Genomic DNA, 19956 nt, shown 5'->3' with positions numbered 1-19956 from the left:
ACTCAGTGTCTTTGCCCAGGGTTGCTCACTCAAGGTTATGATCTGGACACTCATGGTGTCCAACAGCAAGGGGACATCATCCCGGGATATAGAGGGAGCGTCTCTCTCTGCTCCTGGCGTTGGCTCCAGCACGTCCTGCTGTGCTGTTGGTCCCAGGGCAGGAGCCTCTGGCTGATGCCGACTGCAGCTTTCCAGGAGGGCTGCATGGGCGGCAGTGCCTTTCTGTGTGGAATCTGTCTGACATCTCAGCTGCTGCAGAGTGGTTCAGCATGCCAGGAGGGGACTCCTACTGTCCTGTCACGAGGTAGCCTCTGGCACATCTTCCTGGCGCTGGGCAGCCGCCTCGCCTGTCCCTCACTGGCACAACGGGGCTGTCCCAGGGGAGCAGGAGGCTACCCCGGGCAGCGCCGAGACCTTCCCCTTGAAGCAGGTTCTCGTGTCCCTGCAGTGCCCTGACCCCAGCTCCTTGGGAAATACCCAGAGGTGTTTGGACCTTACTCTGGCCTGTGTTTCTGTTCCTTCCAGGGACTGCAGAGTGTGAATAAGTGTGATTGACTCATAGGGTCATCTCCAAGTCTGGCAGATGGTCACTGGAGGAGCTTCAAGGGGGAACAGAGATCACCCTGTGACCTCTGCTGTATTTGATTAGCAGCTAATTATTATTAGCTTCTGATTGATTTGCTCATTGCAGGTGGGATGTAACAATGTCTATAGCAAGGGAAGTTTTCTGAAAATTAATTTTCCAGGTCCTGGTGGAACTTGCAGTTCCTCTTTTTATATACACTGCTGGAATATTACAGTAATTTTCTTAAGGAATTCCTTTCTGCCTTATGTCTCTTGCAATTGCTGTAGGACTGATACACTTAACGGTGCGAGAGATAAAGTGTGTGCAGAATACTAAATGTGCAGTTACCATTGCCCACCTTCTGTTTGGCCATGACCTTTCAAGCATCACCAAGTCTGCAGCCTCTGAACCAAAGGTGTTACCTCTGGCACTCACTTTGCTGTCTTTCCTAGTGGCCAAACACTGCTGGCTGCTGCAGGCTGCCTTCTGATGGGGGATATCTGCCTGCATCCCTGAGGGACTGCCCCTGGAGCCAGCAGAAACACTCCCATCCCTTCCAGCAGGATTTGTCTCCTTCAGTGACAGGAAGGATTGTGAGCCAGGTTCATGGGACATTTTATTAAGCAAATGAGGGAGATTTGGTTGAGGTGAAATCATAGAATCATAGAATCCTAGGGGTTGGAAGGGACCTCGAAAGATCATCTAGTCCAACCCCCCTGCCAGAGCAGGGTCACCTAGAGTACATCACACAGGAAGGCGTCCAGGCGGGTTTTGAATGTCTCCAGCGAAGGAGACTCCACAACCTCTCTGGGCAGCCTGTCCCAGTGCTCTGTCACTCTTACAGTAAAAAAATTTTTCCTGATATTCCTCTTAAACCTCCTATGCTCCAACTTGTATCCATTACTCCTTGTCCTATCACTGGTCTTCACTGAAAAAAGCTTAACTCCATCGTCTTGACACTCACCCTTTACATATTTGTAAACATTGATGAGGTCCCCCCTCAGTCTCCTTTTCTCCAAACTAAAGAGACCCAGCTCCCTCAGCCTTTCCTCATAAGGGAGATGTTCCACTCCCTTAATCATCCTTGTGGCTCTGCGCTGGACTCTTTCAAGCACTTCCCTGTCCTTCTTGAACTGAGGGGCCCAGAACTGGACACAATATTCCAGATGTGGCCTCACCAATGCAGAATAGAGGGGGAGGAGAACCTCTCTTGACCTACTAACCACACCCTTTCTAATACACCCCAGGATGCCATTGGCCTTCTTAGCCACAAGGGCACACTGCTGACTCATGGTCATCCTCCTGTCTACCAGGACCCCCAGGTCCCTTTCACCCACACTGCTCTCCAGCAGGTCAGCCCCCAACCTGTACTGGTGCATGGCGTTTTTCTTCCCCAAATGCAAAACTCTACACTTGCCCTTGTTAAACTTCATCAGGTTTTTCCCCGCCCAAGTCTCCAGCCTGTCTAGGTCTCTCTGAATGGCAGCACAGCCTTCTGGTGTGTCAGCCACTCCTCCCAGCTTGGTGTCATCAGCAAACTTGCTGAGGGTACATTCTGTGCCCTCATCCAGGTCGTTGATGAAGATATTGAACAACACCGGTCCCAGTACCGACCCCTGAGGGACTCCACTAGTCACAGGCCTCCAACTAGATTCTGCCCCATTGACTACAACTCTCTGACTTCTTCCTTTCAACCAGTTCTTGATCCACCTCACTGCCTGATCATCAAACCCATACTTGATCAACTTATCTACAAGGATGCTGTGGGAGACGGTGTCAAATGCTTTACTGAAATCAAGATAGACCACATCTACCGCTCTACCATCATCTATCCACCTAGTAATTTTCTCATAGAAGGCTATGAGGTTAGTCAAACATGACTTACCCTTGGTAAAACCGTGTTGACTGCTCTTGATGACCCCCATCTCCTTGATATGTCTAGAGATAGTGCCAAGGACAAGTTGTTCCATTACCTTTCCAGGGACGGAGGTGAGGCTGACCGGTCTATAGTTACCCGGGTCCTCCTTCTTGCCCTTCTTGTAGACTGGAGTGACATTTGCTATCCTCCAGTCCTCAGGCACCTCTCCTGTTACCCATGACTTACCGAAGATGATGGAGAGTGGACTAGCAATGACCTCCGCCAGCTCCCTCAGCACCCTTGGATGCATTTCATCCGGACCCATCGATTTATGGATGTCCAGATTATGCAACTGATCCCTAACCCAATCCTCATCTACTATGTCCTCACCTATCTTGACTACTTCTGGGGTTATATGAATCTGGGGCTCATGGGAAAAGCCTGCAGGAGTAAAGACAGAGGCAAAGAAGGCATTCAGCACCTCTGCCTTCTTCATATCCTCTGTCACCAGGGCACCCACCTCATTCAGCAGTGGGCCTATATTGCCTCTGGTATTAGCTTTGTTGGCTATGTATTTGAAAAAGCCCTTTCTACTGTCCTTAACCCGACTTGCAAGGTTAAGTTCCAAGGAGGCCTTAGCTTTCCTAGTTGCCTCCCTACATTCCCTGACAACATTCCTATATTCCTCCCAAGTGATCAGTCCCTCCTTCCATGATCTATAGATTTTCCTCTTCCACTTGAGTTTCCCCAGCAGTTCCTTTTTTAACGACGCTGGTCTCCTAGCTCCCTTACTAGATTTTCTACCCATTGGGACACACTGATGCTGTGCTTGCAAGAAGTGGTCCTTGAATATTGTCCAGCTATCTTGAGCCCCTTTACCTTCTAGCACTCTGTCCCATGGGACTTCCCTTAACAATTGGTTGAGGAGGCCGAAGTTTGCTCTGTAGAAGTCCAGGGTTCTGGTCCTGCTGGAAATTCTGTTCCTCCCACACAGGATCCTGAACTCCACCATCTCATGGTCGCTGCAGCCAAGGTTGCCATTGACCACCACTGCTTCAATAAGGCCCTCCTTGTTGGTGAGCACAAGATCCAGCAGCGCTCCTCTTCTAGTCGGCTCATCCACCATTTGCATTAAGAAGTTGTCATCAATGCATTGGAGGAACCTCCTAGACTGTGAAAGGCTGGCTGTATAAGTCTTCCAGCAGATATCGGGATAGTTAAAATCTCCCATGAGGACCAAGGACTGCAGTTGTGAGGCTGCTTTCAGCTGCCTGTAGAAAGCCTCATCAACTTCCTCATCTTGATCAGGAGGTCTGTAGTAGACCCCCACAACTGTGTCACCCATACTACCCTGTCCTTTAATTCTTACCCACAGAATTTCAACTCGCCCCTCATCAGCCCCTGCACAAAACTCAATACATTCTAGTTGCTCTCTCACATAAAGAGCAACTCCACCACCTCGCTTCACCGACCGATCTTTCCTAAAAAGCACATAGCCATCCATGGCCACATTCCAGTCGTGTGAGCTGTAATTACGTTTGAAGAGTATCCCCAAAGGACCAGAAGCATGGAAGGATGTGACTTGTTGTGCTGCAGACGTGGATGAAGATTGCAGCCAGGAAGATGCACTTCAGATGTCAGGGAAAACATCCCACAGATGAAGTCTAGGAGCCTCCAGTGACTGAGGACCAATGGGCAGCCTCTGAGGTCCTGCTGGACCCCCTTGGTTGATTCTGCATCTGAATTATGGAGTGGGTCAAAGGTGCCAGCAGGAACACACCACACTCCAAACTGTATCAAGTCCTGGATGTGGCATTTCTAGCCATGCTTTTAGCTCAGGCACATCCCTTTCTTGTGCTGTGGGAAAGATGCTGGTGAAAGTGAGGCCCCAGGTACTGCTGGGCAGGGATATTAATGTTTTGCAGCAGCAAACAACAAATGGATGCTGGTAAGCTGCTTAACACTAGGGCAAAAAAGAGATAAACAGAGAAAACAGTTGTGTGTGGACAAGGTGGGTGTAAGTGAGAAGTGAATGTTGTGCTCCAGCTTGGTGAGTGTGTATCTGGGACATCTGTGGGTCCCTCACTTATTCCCCAGCACTGCTGCTGGGGAAAAAAAAAAATCTTTTCTCTCCTGTAGAAGGAAGGCAGAGTGCTTAATTAATTCACCCAAGCTTAGGCCATAGGGTGGAGGCAGAACAAGGGCTGCTTTAGTCCCAGGTGAATGCCTCACCCTCCAGGCTAGGTCTCTCCTTTAGCATAACACATGTGGCTGTGTCTCCCAGGCAGTGTGCAGGGACCCTGCAGTGGCTTCTTGCTCAAACTCATAGATGGATCTCCAGCCTAATTTAATATAGAGATGAATACAAATAAGGCAGTGTCACTCTCTCTTACATTAACAGTACTTCACTGATATCCCAATCAGTGAGAATGAACAGGCAGGTGGCAGGATTCTTTTAATTACCTGAGCTGAGCAAGGGTTTCTTAAAATAATAAATGACGGAGTTAAAAGGCAGAGCCTGTGCCTTGTCAGCGGAAACTGAAGAACCCTGAGAGATCAGTTACTGTCAGGGCTGCCCCAGAGAGTGAGGCCCTTGACAGCTCCACCAGAGGCAGTCAGGGATATTCAGCTGCTCAGAAGTCAGGATTTTCTCAGGCTGTCAAGACAGCCAGAAAAAATTTTGCTTTTCTTGCTTTCCAATTAAAATTGACAGATGCTGGAGCAGCACAAAACCTGAGGGGTCTTTTTAACTTCTCTGGTTTGAGCTGCTGTCTTATGCAGGGTGTTTGAACTTGTGCATTAGTCATGGGTCAAGGTATGGACTGTCCAAAGCAGTCTGTTGTGGCCACCAGCCCAGTGATCCATCTGACTTGCAACCCACTTGCCAGTTGTCCCTGGAAGTGTGAGCTGATCCTGAGGGACACCCACCAACTCTAGGTCTGGACCAGTTTCCAAAGGCTCAAAGACTTGCCTGCTGTTGCCTGATATATGGGAGCACATGTATCCACACACAAGTGCAGGATGTGAGGAGTGAGACCAGGAGTGAGCCCTGGTGTATCGTGGTCCCCTGCTGGCGCTGGAGGAAGCTTGGTGGCTTCTCTGATGAGGGATGTCAAGCACTGTTGGTGTTTACCCCCTGTGAGATGTCTTGTAGGCAGGTTTTCTGTGTCCATCAAGTCATTGCCCTTGCTGCCAAGTACCTGGTGAAGAAAGTCTCAGCCATTTTGTGAAAAATACTTCAATGTTCTGCCTAGGTTGGCTGAGCAGCTGTGACTTCAGGGTGATTGGTTGGGTTTGCATACCAGATCCCACCCTCTGTCAGGCTTCCCTGATTGTTTCTGTGCAGTCCACAGTGTCTCTCAGTACAGCTTCATTCAAACTTCATGGAGTAAAATTCCAGACCAGTGATTAATTTGGAAGCACCTTTGGACCCTAGAGCTGCACCTACCCAAAATAGCAACCATGATCTAAGAAACATTTGCTTGTGGTGCAGTGCTGCAGAACATAGGTTTGTAATAAAATTATCTCTAATTAATTAGAGATATTCTACCTCTTCCCTTTAAAACTCATGAGAAGCCTTCACCTTTACCCAAAAACATATTCTGCTGAACAGCAGTCTCTCTGTCAAGATCTAATATCAGTGAACCAAACTACACATGAGGAGTCAGCAGCACCATGTGCACACCAGGCAGGAGATGCTTCCAGCTGTGAGGCACTGAGCAGTGGATTCACATCAGAAAGTCTCTGTTAACTCCGGAGTCTTAAGGCTAATTGCTGTGGAGATTTGCTATAATCTTTTGACACCCTCAACCAAGCATTCCTTGGTTAATGCTCCACATTAACAAATTAAGTTATTAGCTCTTAATACCTGAAAATCTAGAGCTTCTGTGCCGGAGGGTGTCAGACAGACAAGATTAGGAAGATTTGTTTCCAAAGCCTCACATTTCTGGGCAGTGTTTGTAGCTGATCATTCAGCCCAAGAATGTCAAGCGAAGAATGAGCCATGAGAGGAGAAAAGGCTCTGGTGCAATTCAGAGTGAAAAACATCCTTAGAAGAACATGGATGTGCTTAAATAACACTCAGAGAAGACACCCAGCAGGCATGCCCCTCTGGACTGCCTCAGGCCTGGGCAGCAGCAGTTCAGCAGCCTGTTGTGCATCCCATGCTGCATCTCAGGCCAGCGCTGCAGTGGGGAGAGCAGGTGAGTAGCAGCCTCTGTACAGCCAGCTGGATGGCCTCTGTCACCAGGGCTCTTCTGGTTGGGAGAGGAGCTTCTGCACTGCTGAGGGGAGATAATTAATTTGTAAGAGCAGAAGAGAGAAAGGTCACTTTTATAGACAGCAAGTGGTGAAGCCCTAGTATGGGCATGGAGGATATTGCCACTGAGGCCCTGGGTGCCCTGAGCTAACTAGGGTGCCAAGAGCAGCAGGTGCCAGTGTCTGATTTTCAGTGATTTTCTCCCTGGTGGCTTATCTCTGTGTGTGAGCTGGATGGAGGACATAGTGTGTGCTGCACAAGGCTGCTGCTTCCTGAGTTAAGGGCCACAGAAATCAAACTGCAACTGCTGAAATGTTGACTTTTGTGCTTCCCAGACCTTCAAAAAGGAAAACAAGCCTTCTGAGTAGTAGATGTGATAGATAAGAGTTTGCAGGGCAGAAGTTTGCCAGTGAGAAATCAAACGTCTAAAATAATAAAATCATAGAACGGTTTGGGTTGGAAGGGCCCTTCAAGATCATCTAGTTCCAACTCCTGCCGTGGGCAGGGACACCTCCCACCAGCCCAGGTTGCTCAGAGCCCCATCCAACCTGCCCTTCAACACTGCCAGGGATGGGGCAGCCACAGCTTCCCTGGGCAGCCTGGGCCAGGGTCTCACCACTCTCGCACTAAAGAATTTCTTCCTCATGTCTCACCTAAATCTCCACTCCTCCAGTTTGAATCCATTTCCCCTTGTCCTCCCACTACAAGCTCTTCCTGTCACCTCTGGAGATGCCAGACTCAGTCCCCAGTGTTGTAGTTAAGAGAGGGCTAATGGGCACTTGTCTGGGGTTTGAATTTTGGGTCTTTCTACCAAATGGAGGAACTGTGTCACCTGACAGTCAGTGGTTTTGCAACTGCCTCCTTAGGCTCAGCTCCCAAGGGACCAGCTCTCTGCTGAGTTCATAGAATCATAGAATCATAGAATCATAGGGGTTGGAAGGGACCTCGAAAGATCATCTAGTCCAACCCCCCTGCCAGAGCAGGGTCACCTAGAGCACATCACACAGGAAGGCGTCCAGGCGGGTTTTGAATGTCTCCAGCGAAGGAGACTCCACAGCCTCTCTGGGCAGCCTGTTCCAGTGCTCTGTCACTCTCACAGTAAAAAAAATTTTTCTGATACCTTAAACCTCCTATGCTCCAATTTGTATCCATTACTCCTTGTCCTATCACTGGTCATCACTGAAAAAAACTTAACTCCATCTTCTTGACACTCACCCTTTATGTATTTGTAAACATTGATGAGGTCACCCCTCAGTCTCCTTTTCTCCAAACTAAAGAGACCCAGCTCTCTCAGCCTTTCCTCATCAGGGAGATGTTCCACTCCCTTAATCATCTTTGTGGCTCTGCCCTGGACTCTTTCCAGCAGTTCCCTGTCCTTCTTGAACTGAGGGGCCCAGAACTGGACACAATACTCCAGATGCGGCCTCACCAAGGCAGAATAGAGGGGGAGGAGAACCTCCCTTGACCTAGTAACCACCCCCTTTCTAATGCACCCCAGGATCCATTGGCCTTCTTAGCCACAAGGGCACACTGCTGGCTCATGGTCATCCTCCTGTCCACCAGGACCCCCAGGTCCCTCTCTCCTACACTGCTCTCCAGCAGGTCAGCCCCCAACCTGTACGTGGTACATGGGTTACAGTATTGCTGATAAAAAACTCATATTTGATGCTGATTTTACTTAAGCTGGTGTCTTCCCTGATTATCTTTCTGCCTGAGTCTGATAATCTGTAGTTTAAGTGGTTTCCAGTGTTCTAAGATTCATGTGGAGTCCTTGGTTGCTGCAAGACTGTGTGGCACAACTTAGGCGTTCAAGGTCCTGGCTGTTAGAACTAGGCTACACGATTCTTGTCAGCAGGCTGAAAGGATTGCCATTTCCCTCAGTGCTAATTAGCTCCTTTTGCCCTCTGTGCGTGCTTACCTTATGTGCACAGCTTCCTGTATTAGATTGGTCTTCCCAGTGATCAAACAGTTCAAAAACTTCAATTAAATGACTCACGCTGTATGAAGAGCTGTGGTTTAATTGCCCCGTGGTTACTGCATCAGGGAGACCTAGCAGTAGGATGTGTGTGAAATGTAAGCAGCCTGTACAAGTCCCAGGCAGAAGCATGTTCCCTTCCGTCCAACCTGAAATCAACACACAAGTCCCTGCAGTTCCCACAGCATCTCGTCTTGTGACTCTAGTGCACTAGGACCCTGCTAGATAGTAGCACTGAAGCGTCTGATTCTTAATGTGCTCATTCAGGTGTCTGAGAAAAATTCCCTGGAACAAAATTGCAGACTACCTTCAAGATGATTGTTGAATATCAAAGAACAGGAGAGGGAATTCATATGGCTCATAGTAACCAGGACTTGGTGTCACAGGTATGCAGTGCTGCTTGGTGACACCCCTTGTACCCAGGAGAGAGTTTTACTGGATAGAACAGCAACAGTTGCCAGCAAGCCTGTTCAGATGGGCTTTGTCATTTGCTTCAGAAATGTTTACATTTATAGCTGTGAAATTCCCACCAGCATCCATGCTGAGAAGAGTATATAGGACCTTAAAAGCAGCGTCATAAAATCTAAGTGGAATAATGTCAAATTATTTTACAAACTCTTTAAAAAAAATTGCTCAGTCAAAATGAAGGGGCCCACCATCTATAAGATACGAGATTTAATTAAGGATCTGTGAATAGAATTATGAACCCAACTCCAGGTTTCTACATTTGGAAATTTCCATCATAAAGCATCTCCATTCATTTATCCTTACGTGCATTGAAATGTATCATCAGCTGGTAAGAATCTAATCTGGCTCAAGGACATCAAAGGCTGGCTTTTCTCTTTTAAATGGGAGTTTCTTACATGTCAGTGATTGCATAAAGAGACTTTACACTGGGCATAAATTAACTTTCATTTTAAAAAGCCATAGTATTAGGAGGCTAGAGAGATTTTTAAGTATAGTTGTCAGAATACTTTTACAGCATTTGTTTTCTTAGTGGTTCTGGAAAATTCCAATATTGTAAGAGTTAATATGCAGAGCAATATTGGAAACTATTTTTGCTAGCACTCTGATACAGGACCTTTATTTAGATATCATAGAAATGAAAATGAAGTTCCTGTTTGTTTCACTGAATACATGCACAAGCATGACTGGAGGATGTGGTCGGAAAATTCAATTTATATGTTCAGTGGCCGGATCCAAATCAGTGTAAATTAGTCCTCTCCTGTCTGCCTCATGGTGGTTTGCACCTGTGGAGGATGTGACCCCCTGTTTGAAATGCCCTCCAGAAATGGAAAATAAAGATTTGGGGAGAACCTTCTACTGAGGGGGCTTTCTAGTGCTGCAGAAAATGTAAGCATACAGAAGATGTTACCACCACATGACCGCTTTTAATCTGTCCTTTTGCATACTGTTAATGAAGTTCAAGGCTAAATTAATCAGTGGTATTTTTTTCTTATAAAATCTGAATTGCAGGCTCCTTCACCTGTAATGACAATTCCACCTCATTTCCATGGCTTCGGAAGGTGTCAAGTGAAATGAACTACACAGCAATCCCGTTTTATTCTCTGTTGCATACAAATGCTTGGGTTTTTTGCTCTTAACATTTTGCTGGAGTGTTAATCTGCGTATTTGTCCCAAAACCTGTGCAAATGCACCCAGAGCTGTAGTGGTAGCTGTCGGTGTGGTGGGTGAGGCTGTGGCTCTGCCGAGGCTCAGGCAGCGTGCTGGGGATCTGCCTGCTCTGTGCTGCCGCTCCTGGTTCGCAGGGCACTGCTCTTGCCCAGGTTATCCTCCCCTGAACGAATCAGCAGGCATCACGTTGGCGCTTTTAGCGAGGACGAGCCCATCATCCAGCTGTCTAAAATGCCTGGAAGTTCAGTGCATGAGCTGTCAGCAGCTGAACTCATGGTGGACATAGGTGCACAGTGGTAGGACAAGCATGGGGAGGACCCACATCACCAGGCAGCAGCTGGGGGCTGTGTCTGGTGGTGCTCCCCTGCTTCTGGACCCCTGCGTAGCTTGTGCTCCTGCCTGGCATTTCAGGCTGGCTTCTTCTCTCAAAGAAGGCTGGAGTCCCAGACTGGGGAAGGGTAACACCAGAAGCAGATGTGAACAGTGGGGTGGGTGGAAGGAGTGGTCACGTCCTGTCTCAGAGACTGAACAGGGTGTTCATCTCCTGTGCCCATTTTGCATCAAGGCGCTTGTTGCTGGACATCAGTGCTGGCACAGGGGGTCCTGCTGGTAAAGCTGAGCCCTCCAACAGCAGCAGCCTCCTCCAGGCCAGGCCACCCTGTGCCTGCCTGTGGTCCAGGCACCTCCAGCTGCAGCACACGGCCAGACCCAAGGATAGCTCAGCCTGCATTGACTGCTGCGGTGACTGGTGTGTGTCCTGGAGGGCTCTCAGGGCAGCAGATACTGGACAGCCTGCTGAGCTCCTGCAAAACTTCTCTGTTGTCCACAGATACTTGGGCCTTGATTCCCTTTGCAATGGCTTTGACAAGACTGATGTGATTGACCTTGTCTGCTACTTTGTAGAGAAGTCATCTGCTGCCCATGACCTTACACCTTGTACTCTTCAGATTTGTCCATCCGCACCTCCCTGTGGGCTGTTCCTCAAGCAGCTGCAGACAGGCAGTGCGTGTCCTGGCTTGAGTCTCCTCTTTGTGTCCTGACACGTGTGGGGAGCTTACACAGAGCGACAGGCTTACCTGTGTCACGTGCTGTTAGCGTGGCAGTTGTGATGGTGACAGCCTGGCTGACATCCTCTCTTTCCCTGTTTTCCCAGGTCGTGGCACTGTCATCGTGGAGTCTCTTGAGAGATTCGATCTACTATACACTGTCTGTTGTTGCACTCATTGTGGTAAGTTTTTGAAGGTTATTTTTCTGGGCGAGCCCACGTCTACTGCCACTTCTAAAGCAACCTGCTAAGAAATTGTAGTCTTGTAGCTAAGGTGCTAGCTCCAGGCGTCATGTGGTTTTCTGCTTGTGGAAGAATGTACTTTGATCTCCCTGGTTCTGTAGAAAAGCTTGGCCCAAGGGTAGGAGATAGAGGAGTGTCCAGAGAGCCTAGAGGTGTATCTGGGGAGAGATGCAGTGTCCCAGTCCCTGTGCAGCCGTGGGGTGCAGAGCTGACACGCTGTGCTGCAGCCCCAGCGCCAGCTCTGGAGCTGATGTGTGGGTCAGTCCTCTCCTGACAGCAACCCTAAAACAAGCCTGACTGACCTGTGAGGAGGCAGCCGTGGTGTCCAGAGGAAAGAGATTCTCAACAACTGCAAAATGTTAGTTTTTCCACACATAGCTGGGGCAGGTCTTGTTTGGTGCAGGCTAGCAGCAAATCCTCTGATGAAGGCTGCAGTTTCAGTAGTTCTGAGTGCTGCTCCTGTTGCAGCTTCCATCAGGCTCAGGAAGTACTGCCAATCTCTCCGCATTGGGCTACACAGCAAACAAACATTGGCACAAGTGTCTGGATAAAGAGACTGCCACCAGTTCAGCGTTACTTTTGCAACAAGTACCAAAGTTAGGAAATGGAAAAATTTAGTTTCTTGGTAACAGTTGCTACTTTGTGGGGTTTTTTTTGCTTTTTTTCTAACCTGGTCTAGGAGTCTACATTCCCTAAGAAAGGAAGAGTGATTTTGGGGGGTTAGCTTCCATATGTAAGCAAGAAGGGAACTTTGGAGTCAGAAGATGAGCAGTTGCATTTCTGAAGTTTGTGCTGCCATTATTAATCACAGTTTCAGCAATGTGTTTTGTTTGCCTTGATTCTGCACATGCCTCTGTGCCATATGTACTCTGTAGGTGCAGAGGACTGTATCTGTCTAATCTCAGAGGGTTTGCCTTGACCTGTTTGTACTTTTATCCCCCACACTGCAAGATCAGCCTTTTTAGACCTGACAAAAAATAACTTTTCTTCATAATTATTAGCAACAAACTGCAAAACAAAAAACATGGTTTTTTGCTTTGATAGCTTGACAGGAACCTCATACCTAACACTGTTCCTAAACAGCAAGCTTGGCCACACCCACTAATTGTAATAAATTACAGGTAATGAATGCAAAGACATCTAGCAGGTGTTCTTGTAGGTTACTATGAGATGCACAGACGTGGGCAGCTGCCTGGTGTTCAGGTTGGGCATTTCATTTGTTGCAAGGCAGCAGGCAAGTTAAAAATCTGTTGAGTATGTCATTGGGTTTTAAATTATTTAAGCAAAGCAGATTTTTCCCATGGCTGCTTCATCCTTGTGGTCATCAGCTGCTTCAGGATGTTGAGAACCGTTCTCTGTTGAATTGTGTCCAGTGCACCCCTGAATTTCTTGGATATGTATCCTACATAATATGAAAGTTCTATGGCTCATTGAACAGCCATCTCTGTTATCCTTAGGCCTTTTCTTCTATACTTCATTCTTGTATAAGCTGTTCTTCACAATTACAGAACTGAAGAAGTCCTCTTCTTTTGAGAGTGTACCCCATAATACCAGGATACTGTTACTTTTTCCTGAGCCTCAGGCTAGCTTCTCTCCAGATGTATGACCACTCTTCTGCTCATCAGCTGTGAGGTTTCATGTCCTTCATGCAGCCAGCGCTGCAGGACTGTGCAGCTCGAGGCATTAGAGAAGGCTTGAAGGCATTGCCAGAACTCTTATTCCCATGTTACAGCACTACATGGCTAATTGTGGCTTGGGAGATGTGGAGCTCGTCCCTCTTCTCTTCAGCATTACTCCACAGCAACCATTGCAAATCGCTTTTAAACACCTGTTAGAGGAAAACAGAAAGATGGGAGAAAGGAAAAATACCTAAAATGGTTAAAGATTCAGCTCCCAGCTGATTTACTTACTCTCTTACATGCAGTAATGCTCCCCAGTTGATGGAAAATTAGGATTTCCCCTTTCAGAGTCAAGCGATGCTTCAGTTTGAGAAGTTTCTCCTCCCCTTCACTCACCCAGGGACCCCTGGCTTCACAATGACTCGGGTCTTTCCTATCCTTTTAGGGCAGAATCAAATTTAAGTGGCAGCACATTGTTACTCAAATACGGGCTCTCCAGTCCCCAGTGTCTCTGCTGGGAGACAAGCCACAGGCTCCGTGCAGAGCATAGCGCGACCTGCAGGCCAGTCTCCCTTTGTTAGATTGCTGTGCTCCTTAAATTTTAGAAGGCACTTAAATGCTTTGCCATATAGGGATAATTTGCCATATCAGGGCATTGAGACTTTGCTGCAATGGAAATAAAATCATCTTTCTTCAGGAATGGTGCTGCTTGTAGAAGGTTGCTCTCAATATTTTAAACAGCAGCCTGTGGTGCTGCATTTGAAGTTGCACTCCACTAGTGTCTTTACTAATCATAAATACACCCAAGGGGAAATAAACACATTCCTGCCAATGTTGAGATTCAGCAACTTTAAAAATCTTGATACTCTGCAGGGAAAATCAGTGTGACTTTGTCTCCTTCCGTTTCTGCCAGCAAAGGAATTGCAGTGCTGCAGTCATAAGTAGCAAAGAGGTATAGACTCACCTGCTTGGTGCTCCAGGCCATTTGATAAGAATGAGTGAATTCTAAATTACAGAGGTTAGAGGTGGTGGGTAAATCACACTTCATACCTCACTATGATTCAGCCCTATGTTGTTGTTTTTTAACTTTAAACTAATACAACAAAGCTACCTCATCTTGTTGCAGAGCTTGGCAAAACTGTTACTCCTTATTTCCCTTGAAATGAAAAAGATGCCTTTGGATCTTAATTTGAAGGGACATGGTCAGATTCATTAGTGATGGAAGTGGGATGGGTGCTATTTTTAATCACAAAGGTCAATGCACAGGCTTTCATGTCCCATCACACCAACATGTAACCTAAAACAGGCCTTGTCAGATTAGATCATGGTGGCTGGGAGCTGTCACTAATAACACACGTGGCGTTTGGTGGCCGTGTCTTCTCCCAGAAGCGCAGGGAACTGTTGCTGGGTGCAGGAGCGGCCGCCTGCAGGCTGTGCAGCTGCAGGGAAGGACTTCACTGCGCTCAGAGGCCTTTTCCCTCTCCCTGCCTGGCCCCTGGTGCACTGCCGTGGCTGCGCTTCCCTGCCTGCCTGCGTGGAGCTGAGGGTGTCCCTGGAAGGACAGAGAGGGAAGGCGGCCACTCTGCGGGCCGGCGGGGCAGAATGGCTGCCTGGGCCGTGGGTCCCGAGCGCAGCCCCGGCGAGGCCTGTGCCGCCATGGAGGGGCAGCTCTCCGGGCACCCTGGGCACAGGCCGGGCAGCGCGGCCGGGCCTCTCGCTGCAGCAGCCATGGCCCGGGTCATGGCCCGCGGGTGGAGCTGGCTGCGGCCTCCCTCCCCGTGACAGCCAAGGGCGGCTTCCACAGGTGTCGGTCTGAGGGGGAAGGAGAAGGGGAGGTGCAGGGTGCTGCCAGCCAGGGAGGTGCTGCTGGTGGTGGTGGTGATGGGCTGGGAAGGGCCCAGCCCTGCAGCCACCTGCTTTCACCGTCCCCAGCTGCCCCTCCAGACCCTCAGCAGCCAGGCACAGGCGCACAAACACCTCCACCCCCGGCCATAGCGTCGCTTCTTCCCCAGCGCCTCACACAGGCAGGAGGAGACTCCCCAGGAGGCCTCACGGTGTTGTGAAAGCTTCGGCACCTGTCAGCAGGTGCGCTAGAACCACTGTCACAGTCGTTCAACTCAGCTAGTGTGGTGATCGTGTAAGTCTTAAGGAAATATCATGGAAGATCTGGAGGAAAGATCTAGAAGATGTTGAGGAAACAATGGGCTCTCAGTCCAGTTTTTAGTCAGTGAAGTTTCACAGCAGTGGTGGCTGTAAATCTGCATACTGGGCGCCCAGATGCTGCCAAGAGAGGTCAGAGGAAGAGGCCATGTCTGGTGAGACCAGATGTGTGGTTCAGAGGCAGGTGCGCCCCTTCTCCAACTCCCTCACTGCTGTTTTCCCTGCAACCAGTTCTGCCCTGCCACTGCAACAGCCCGGGTTGTGCAAGGAGCCGCAGCGTTTGGGAAGGAGTCCCTGCCTGCCTTTGCTAGGTCAGAGAAGTGGAGAGTTGAAAAGTTCAAAGGCTGAGCAGGAGGGCCGTGCCAAAACAGCCGGAGCTTAATGCCATTGCCCTCAGCCCTGGGTTGCTCTGTCCCCTGCTCAGGTGATGAGCTGTTTCCAAATGTGCTTTCATGTATAACGTGCTTATTTTTGAATCTTCTCTCCACAGTTTATTTATGATGAAAAAGTTTCCTGGTAAGTATATCTGGCTGTGAATCCCCTTTGATTTTTTCTGGTTATACCACAAATGCTGGAGTAAGTAGGGTTCATCAGGAGAGGAGGGGAAAGCTAAAAAATCCTGCAGAGCAATCCAGGCAGTGTTTACTGCTGTGTGAGAAACGTTGGCATAAGATGGGCTAGAGTAACTCATTTTCTGGGCCCGAAGGGACAGCCGAGGAGAGCGTCGCCAGGCTGCGTCCCGCTGCCGCAGCAGCAGGTGCCCTCAGCCCACCCTGCAGCTCCCAGGGCTGGGGATGTGCTCAGCAGAGGCAGAGACTGCAGCTTGGGTGCTGGTGTGCCAGGGATGTCAGTCGCCTGGGAATGGAAAGGGCAACCCAAGCAGTCATAAATAAACGTGTTCCAATATTTGGATTTTTAATCATTTTAAAACCAAAAAGCTCCTAAAGCAATATTTAAGAGTGAATGGCCACTTTAAAGAAAGGAGAAAAAAAAAATATTGTTAATATCCCCATTAATGCGCTTAAATGTACTGCAATAGGTATGGTAGGCTAGGAGGGCCTCAAACAGTTTTAAAAGTGTACTTCCAGTTGTTTTGTTTTCACGATTTTGTTTTCAGCACCTCTCAGGGCTTGTAGAGTGACAGTGGTAGCTTTGATTTCACTCACAGCCGGTATTATTTAGATTACAAGCACTAGGGGGAGTCAGGCTTTTTGGGTTGCGTGTTTTCTTAAACTTATTCGCACTGGGGGATTTATGTTTAATTTCAGAGAAGGATTTCTGAAACACTGAGTTTTGCAATGGTTTGTTTTTCTTTGTTTTGGTTTGGTTTTTTTAACAAAATTTGACTCAATGCCCAATTGTATTTGACTGTACCCTTCAACTAAAACACATCAATGCGGTAGCTAAGGGTTGAACTGCCAGAAGCAGGGAATGAAATACTGATATGGTTAGTGAAATGTCTCAAAATCTTTAAAGATAAAATGGCCCATGAGTTTCAGCATATAGCAGCTTGATAATGGATGATTTCCATTATCAAGGAGTAGCAGTTTGATGCAGGGAAGTATGTGGAATACATTGTTTTGGTCAATGAAAAAGATTAACTAGGAACAAGTTCTAAGACTGGTACTCTTCTTTTTGTACGAATTTCATTAGTCTGATACAAACAGTGGAGAAAAAAACTGTCAATATCTTATCAGCAGTTTAAACTGCTGCCTGCTGCGTTCTCAGTGGTTATGCATCAGCAGCAGTGAAGGAGCAGCTGCCCCTTGTTCAGGTCTCCTTGGCACACTCGCTGTGCTTTTGCACACTTAGGAAGCCCAGAACCTTCACCTGTGCAGGCAGAGCAGGATGGCTGCTCCCCTCCCACTGCCAGAGCCCCCACAGGTGTTGTCCTTCCAGAGGTGTCAGTGTCCCTTGGCTGTGCCATTTGTTCACTGGACTTCTGGGTTTAGTCACTTGTTCTTAGCTGATGGGCTGATTTGGCCAAGTAGCATTGGAACAAAAGTTAGGAAAACAAAGGAGGCACCACACATGAGTGTGTGAACCATTTCTTCACACATTGCCCTTTCTAGAGGTGTGTTAAGACAAGCCAGGAGGGTCAAGCCTTTCCACAGGTTGGTGGGGTGACAGATGGGGGAGTGGCTGCACTAGCTGCCATGCCCTACTCTGATGTGTTTACTGTGTTGCTTTTGTTTGCAGGTGGGAGTCCTTAGTCTTAGTGCTGATGTATGTCATCTACATTGTTATCATGAAGTAAGTCAATCGCGCCCTCGGCTTGCTTAAATTGTAAGGCTCTCTGCTCCAGTGCTTTTCCAGAGGTTGCCAAGGTAATCCAGGAGAGCCACAGGCTGCGGGCAGGGCTGCCATTGCATCACCCACCTTCCCAATAACAGGAGATAAAGGGCCTTGCCTGGTCAGGTACTTATCTGTAATTTACCCTGAGGAGGCAGGAAGGGGCTGCTTATGCCTCTAGGGCAGATCCTAGGATCAGAAATCTAAAGGTGGATGATGCTTTACAGATGTTGCCCAGTGTGAATTCACCAAGGCTAACGCAGCAAGTCTGTGGCAGAGCAGAGAACTGAGTCCATCTCTGAGTCCCACCAGAGCGGCCTCTCCTGGCTTCACTTTAGCATACCTACTCAGAACTAAACACACAGGAGATTCCAGTCTGCTTTTTATGGGTACAGAACTCCACAGCAGTTTGTTCTTGCTGGAGACCCGTGATAAAGCTACAGCACAGTCAGCACTGATGTTCTGAACATCTGACCTGTAAAAGTTCTTTCACACAAGTTTGTGCTAGCAAAGCTAGTCTGTTCTGCTCCTGGTTATGGTTCCCCTCCTCCTGCCTTGTTTTTAAAAGCCAATGCAAAGGAAACCCAGATTTAAACTGGAACAGTCAACAAAACCAATCAGCTGCCAAGCACACCAGTGGTCTTGTCTCAACAAGTAAGAGTAGAGATTTGTTTTGAAATGATGAATAGAGTAAATATTGTGAGAGCAATTCTCAGTGAGAACAGCAAAACACTCAGGCTGAGTTGAAGGGAACACAAGTCAGAATTCATCTCAATTCTAGTAATTAGAAATTTCTTCTTCAACATGGAGTTTACTTTCACCTTTGCAACAATTAACTGAGCAGCAAACCAGACAGTTGTCATGTCTGAACCTGGAATGGATTTATGGTTTTTTTTTGGAAGCAATGCTGCAGTGTGAACAGATGTTTCAGACCTGTATGGATACATCTGGGGAGGTTGTTGGCCTGCTTAGGGACCTCGGCCAGGTCTTCACAGTGGCCTACCCCTGCCACTCAGTATCGTGGTGAGATCCTCAACTCGTGTTTGTGTCAGCTCCTGGCTCCTGGTCAAACAACACTCCAGATTATGACAAGTAATCTTTATTTGCTATGCAGAATACTAATTGCACGTAATACATAAGCATACAAGTAATTCAGGACTCATATCTTGGATCTTTCTCAACCTTCTGGGTACGGAGAGATCGCACTGTCAGCAGTTCAGTTAGAGCTCTGGCACACTGTGGCTAGACTTCCTTAAAAACAGAGGGGGTTTCTCCTTCCCTTAGTCGGATCACACAGGATGTGAGTCTAGGAAGGGAAGACTGTCAAGAAATCCACATAGAAGGAGCAAAGGTACATGTGGAATTTGTTTCATTTCTTTGCAGGTACAACTCAACCATACATCACTGCTTAGAAAGGAAGACAAAAAACTCTGCAAATATGGTAAACGGTTTAGCAAATAGCACAGACATGGATGATAACAGCAACTGCGATGCCACAGTGGTATTACTAAAGAAAGGTAACTGTTCCAGTAAGTCACCCTGCTTGCTTGCATCATTCTGAATGTTTATGAGTTTGTCTGCCAGCTATGCAGTGTGGACTGCTGTCTTATCAACTGTAAAACAGGCAGGGAGGTGGCCCTTTCATAACCCCCCTCCCAGAATGCCATGGCTGCTGTGCCTGGGGGCATGGCATGATGACCCCAGCCACTGCATCCTTTGCTGCTGGAGGCAGCTTAGGCCTCCCTTGGGTAGTTCTTGCTGCTGGACAAGTGCCTGGCTGAAACGACTCATCCAGCTTCAAGCCTGACTTGCCAGGCAGGGACTACTCATTGAGGCTGTTAGAGCCATGCCATTGTAAGCCCTCCTCTGGGCACTGTTAGTCTGCACTAAAGAGGCCCACTTACATCTAGTGCCTCCAGTTAAATTCAACTCCATTCCAAAGTAACCTAAGCTGAGGACTGGAAAAGGCCCTACTGATACTAGTGTACACTTTGCCCTGGTAAAGGGAAGATGGGGACTCTGTTGTTCTTGGTAGCCTGCTCTCTGCACATGCTGTCTTGAATGTGCACAACTTTTCCATGTAAAAGATCTTTAAGTGGATTCCACTTTGGTTAGAGTCTGCTCCCATTTGACTTTAGTCACAGTGACAAAAATTATTATATTTCTTCAGCTTAAAAAATGTCACCAGCTCCATAGGTCAGCAGCAGAAGCTTGGCCTGGGCAGTTGCAAGCATGTGCTCTGTATTTACAGAGGATATTTTTTTATTTTTGCAACAGTCACCAAGCATATGCAGTAACTGTTTGGA

The 19956-nt window shown here is 48.0% G+C and overlaps 1 protein-coding gene across 1 annotated transcript in view; it reads left to right on the top strand.

The window, feature by feature from the left end:
* Positions 1–19956, top strand: part of SLC24A3 (solute carrier family 24 member 3) — a 116812-nt gene that overhangs the window by 80443 nt on the left and 16413 nt on the right. Inside the window, exons 6-9 of the mRNA XM_051613706.1 lie at positions 11445–11519; positions 15849–15874; positions 17558–17611; positions 19034–19179. Coding sequence (XP_051469666.1) covers positions 11445–11519; positions 15849–15874; positions 17558–17611; positions 19034–19179 — 301 coding nt within the window. The remainder of the gene's footprint in view (positions 1–11444; positions 11520–15848; positions 15875–17557; positions 17612–19033; positions 19180–19956) is intronic.

This window comes from Apus apus, chromosome 3 (assembly GCF_020740795.1).
Source record: "Apus apus isolate bApuApu2 chromosome 3, bApuApu2.pri.cur, whole genome shotgun sequence".
Classification (NCBI taxonomy): Eukaryota; Metazoa; Chordata; class Aves; order Apodiformes; family Apodidae; genus Apus; species Apus apus.
The sequence above is the reverse complement of the archived record's forward strand: the minus strand, read 5'-3'. Positions and strand labels throughout refer to the sequence as shown.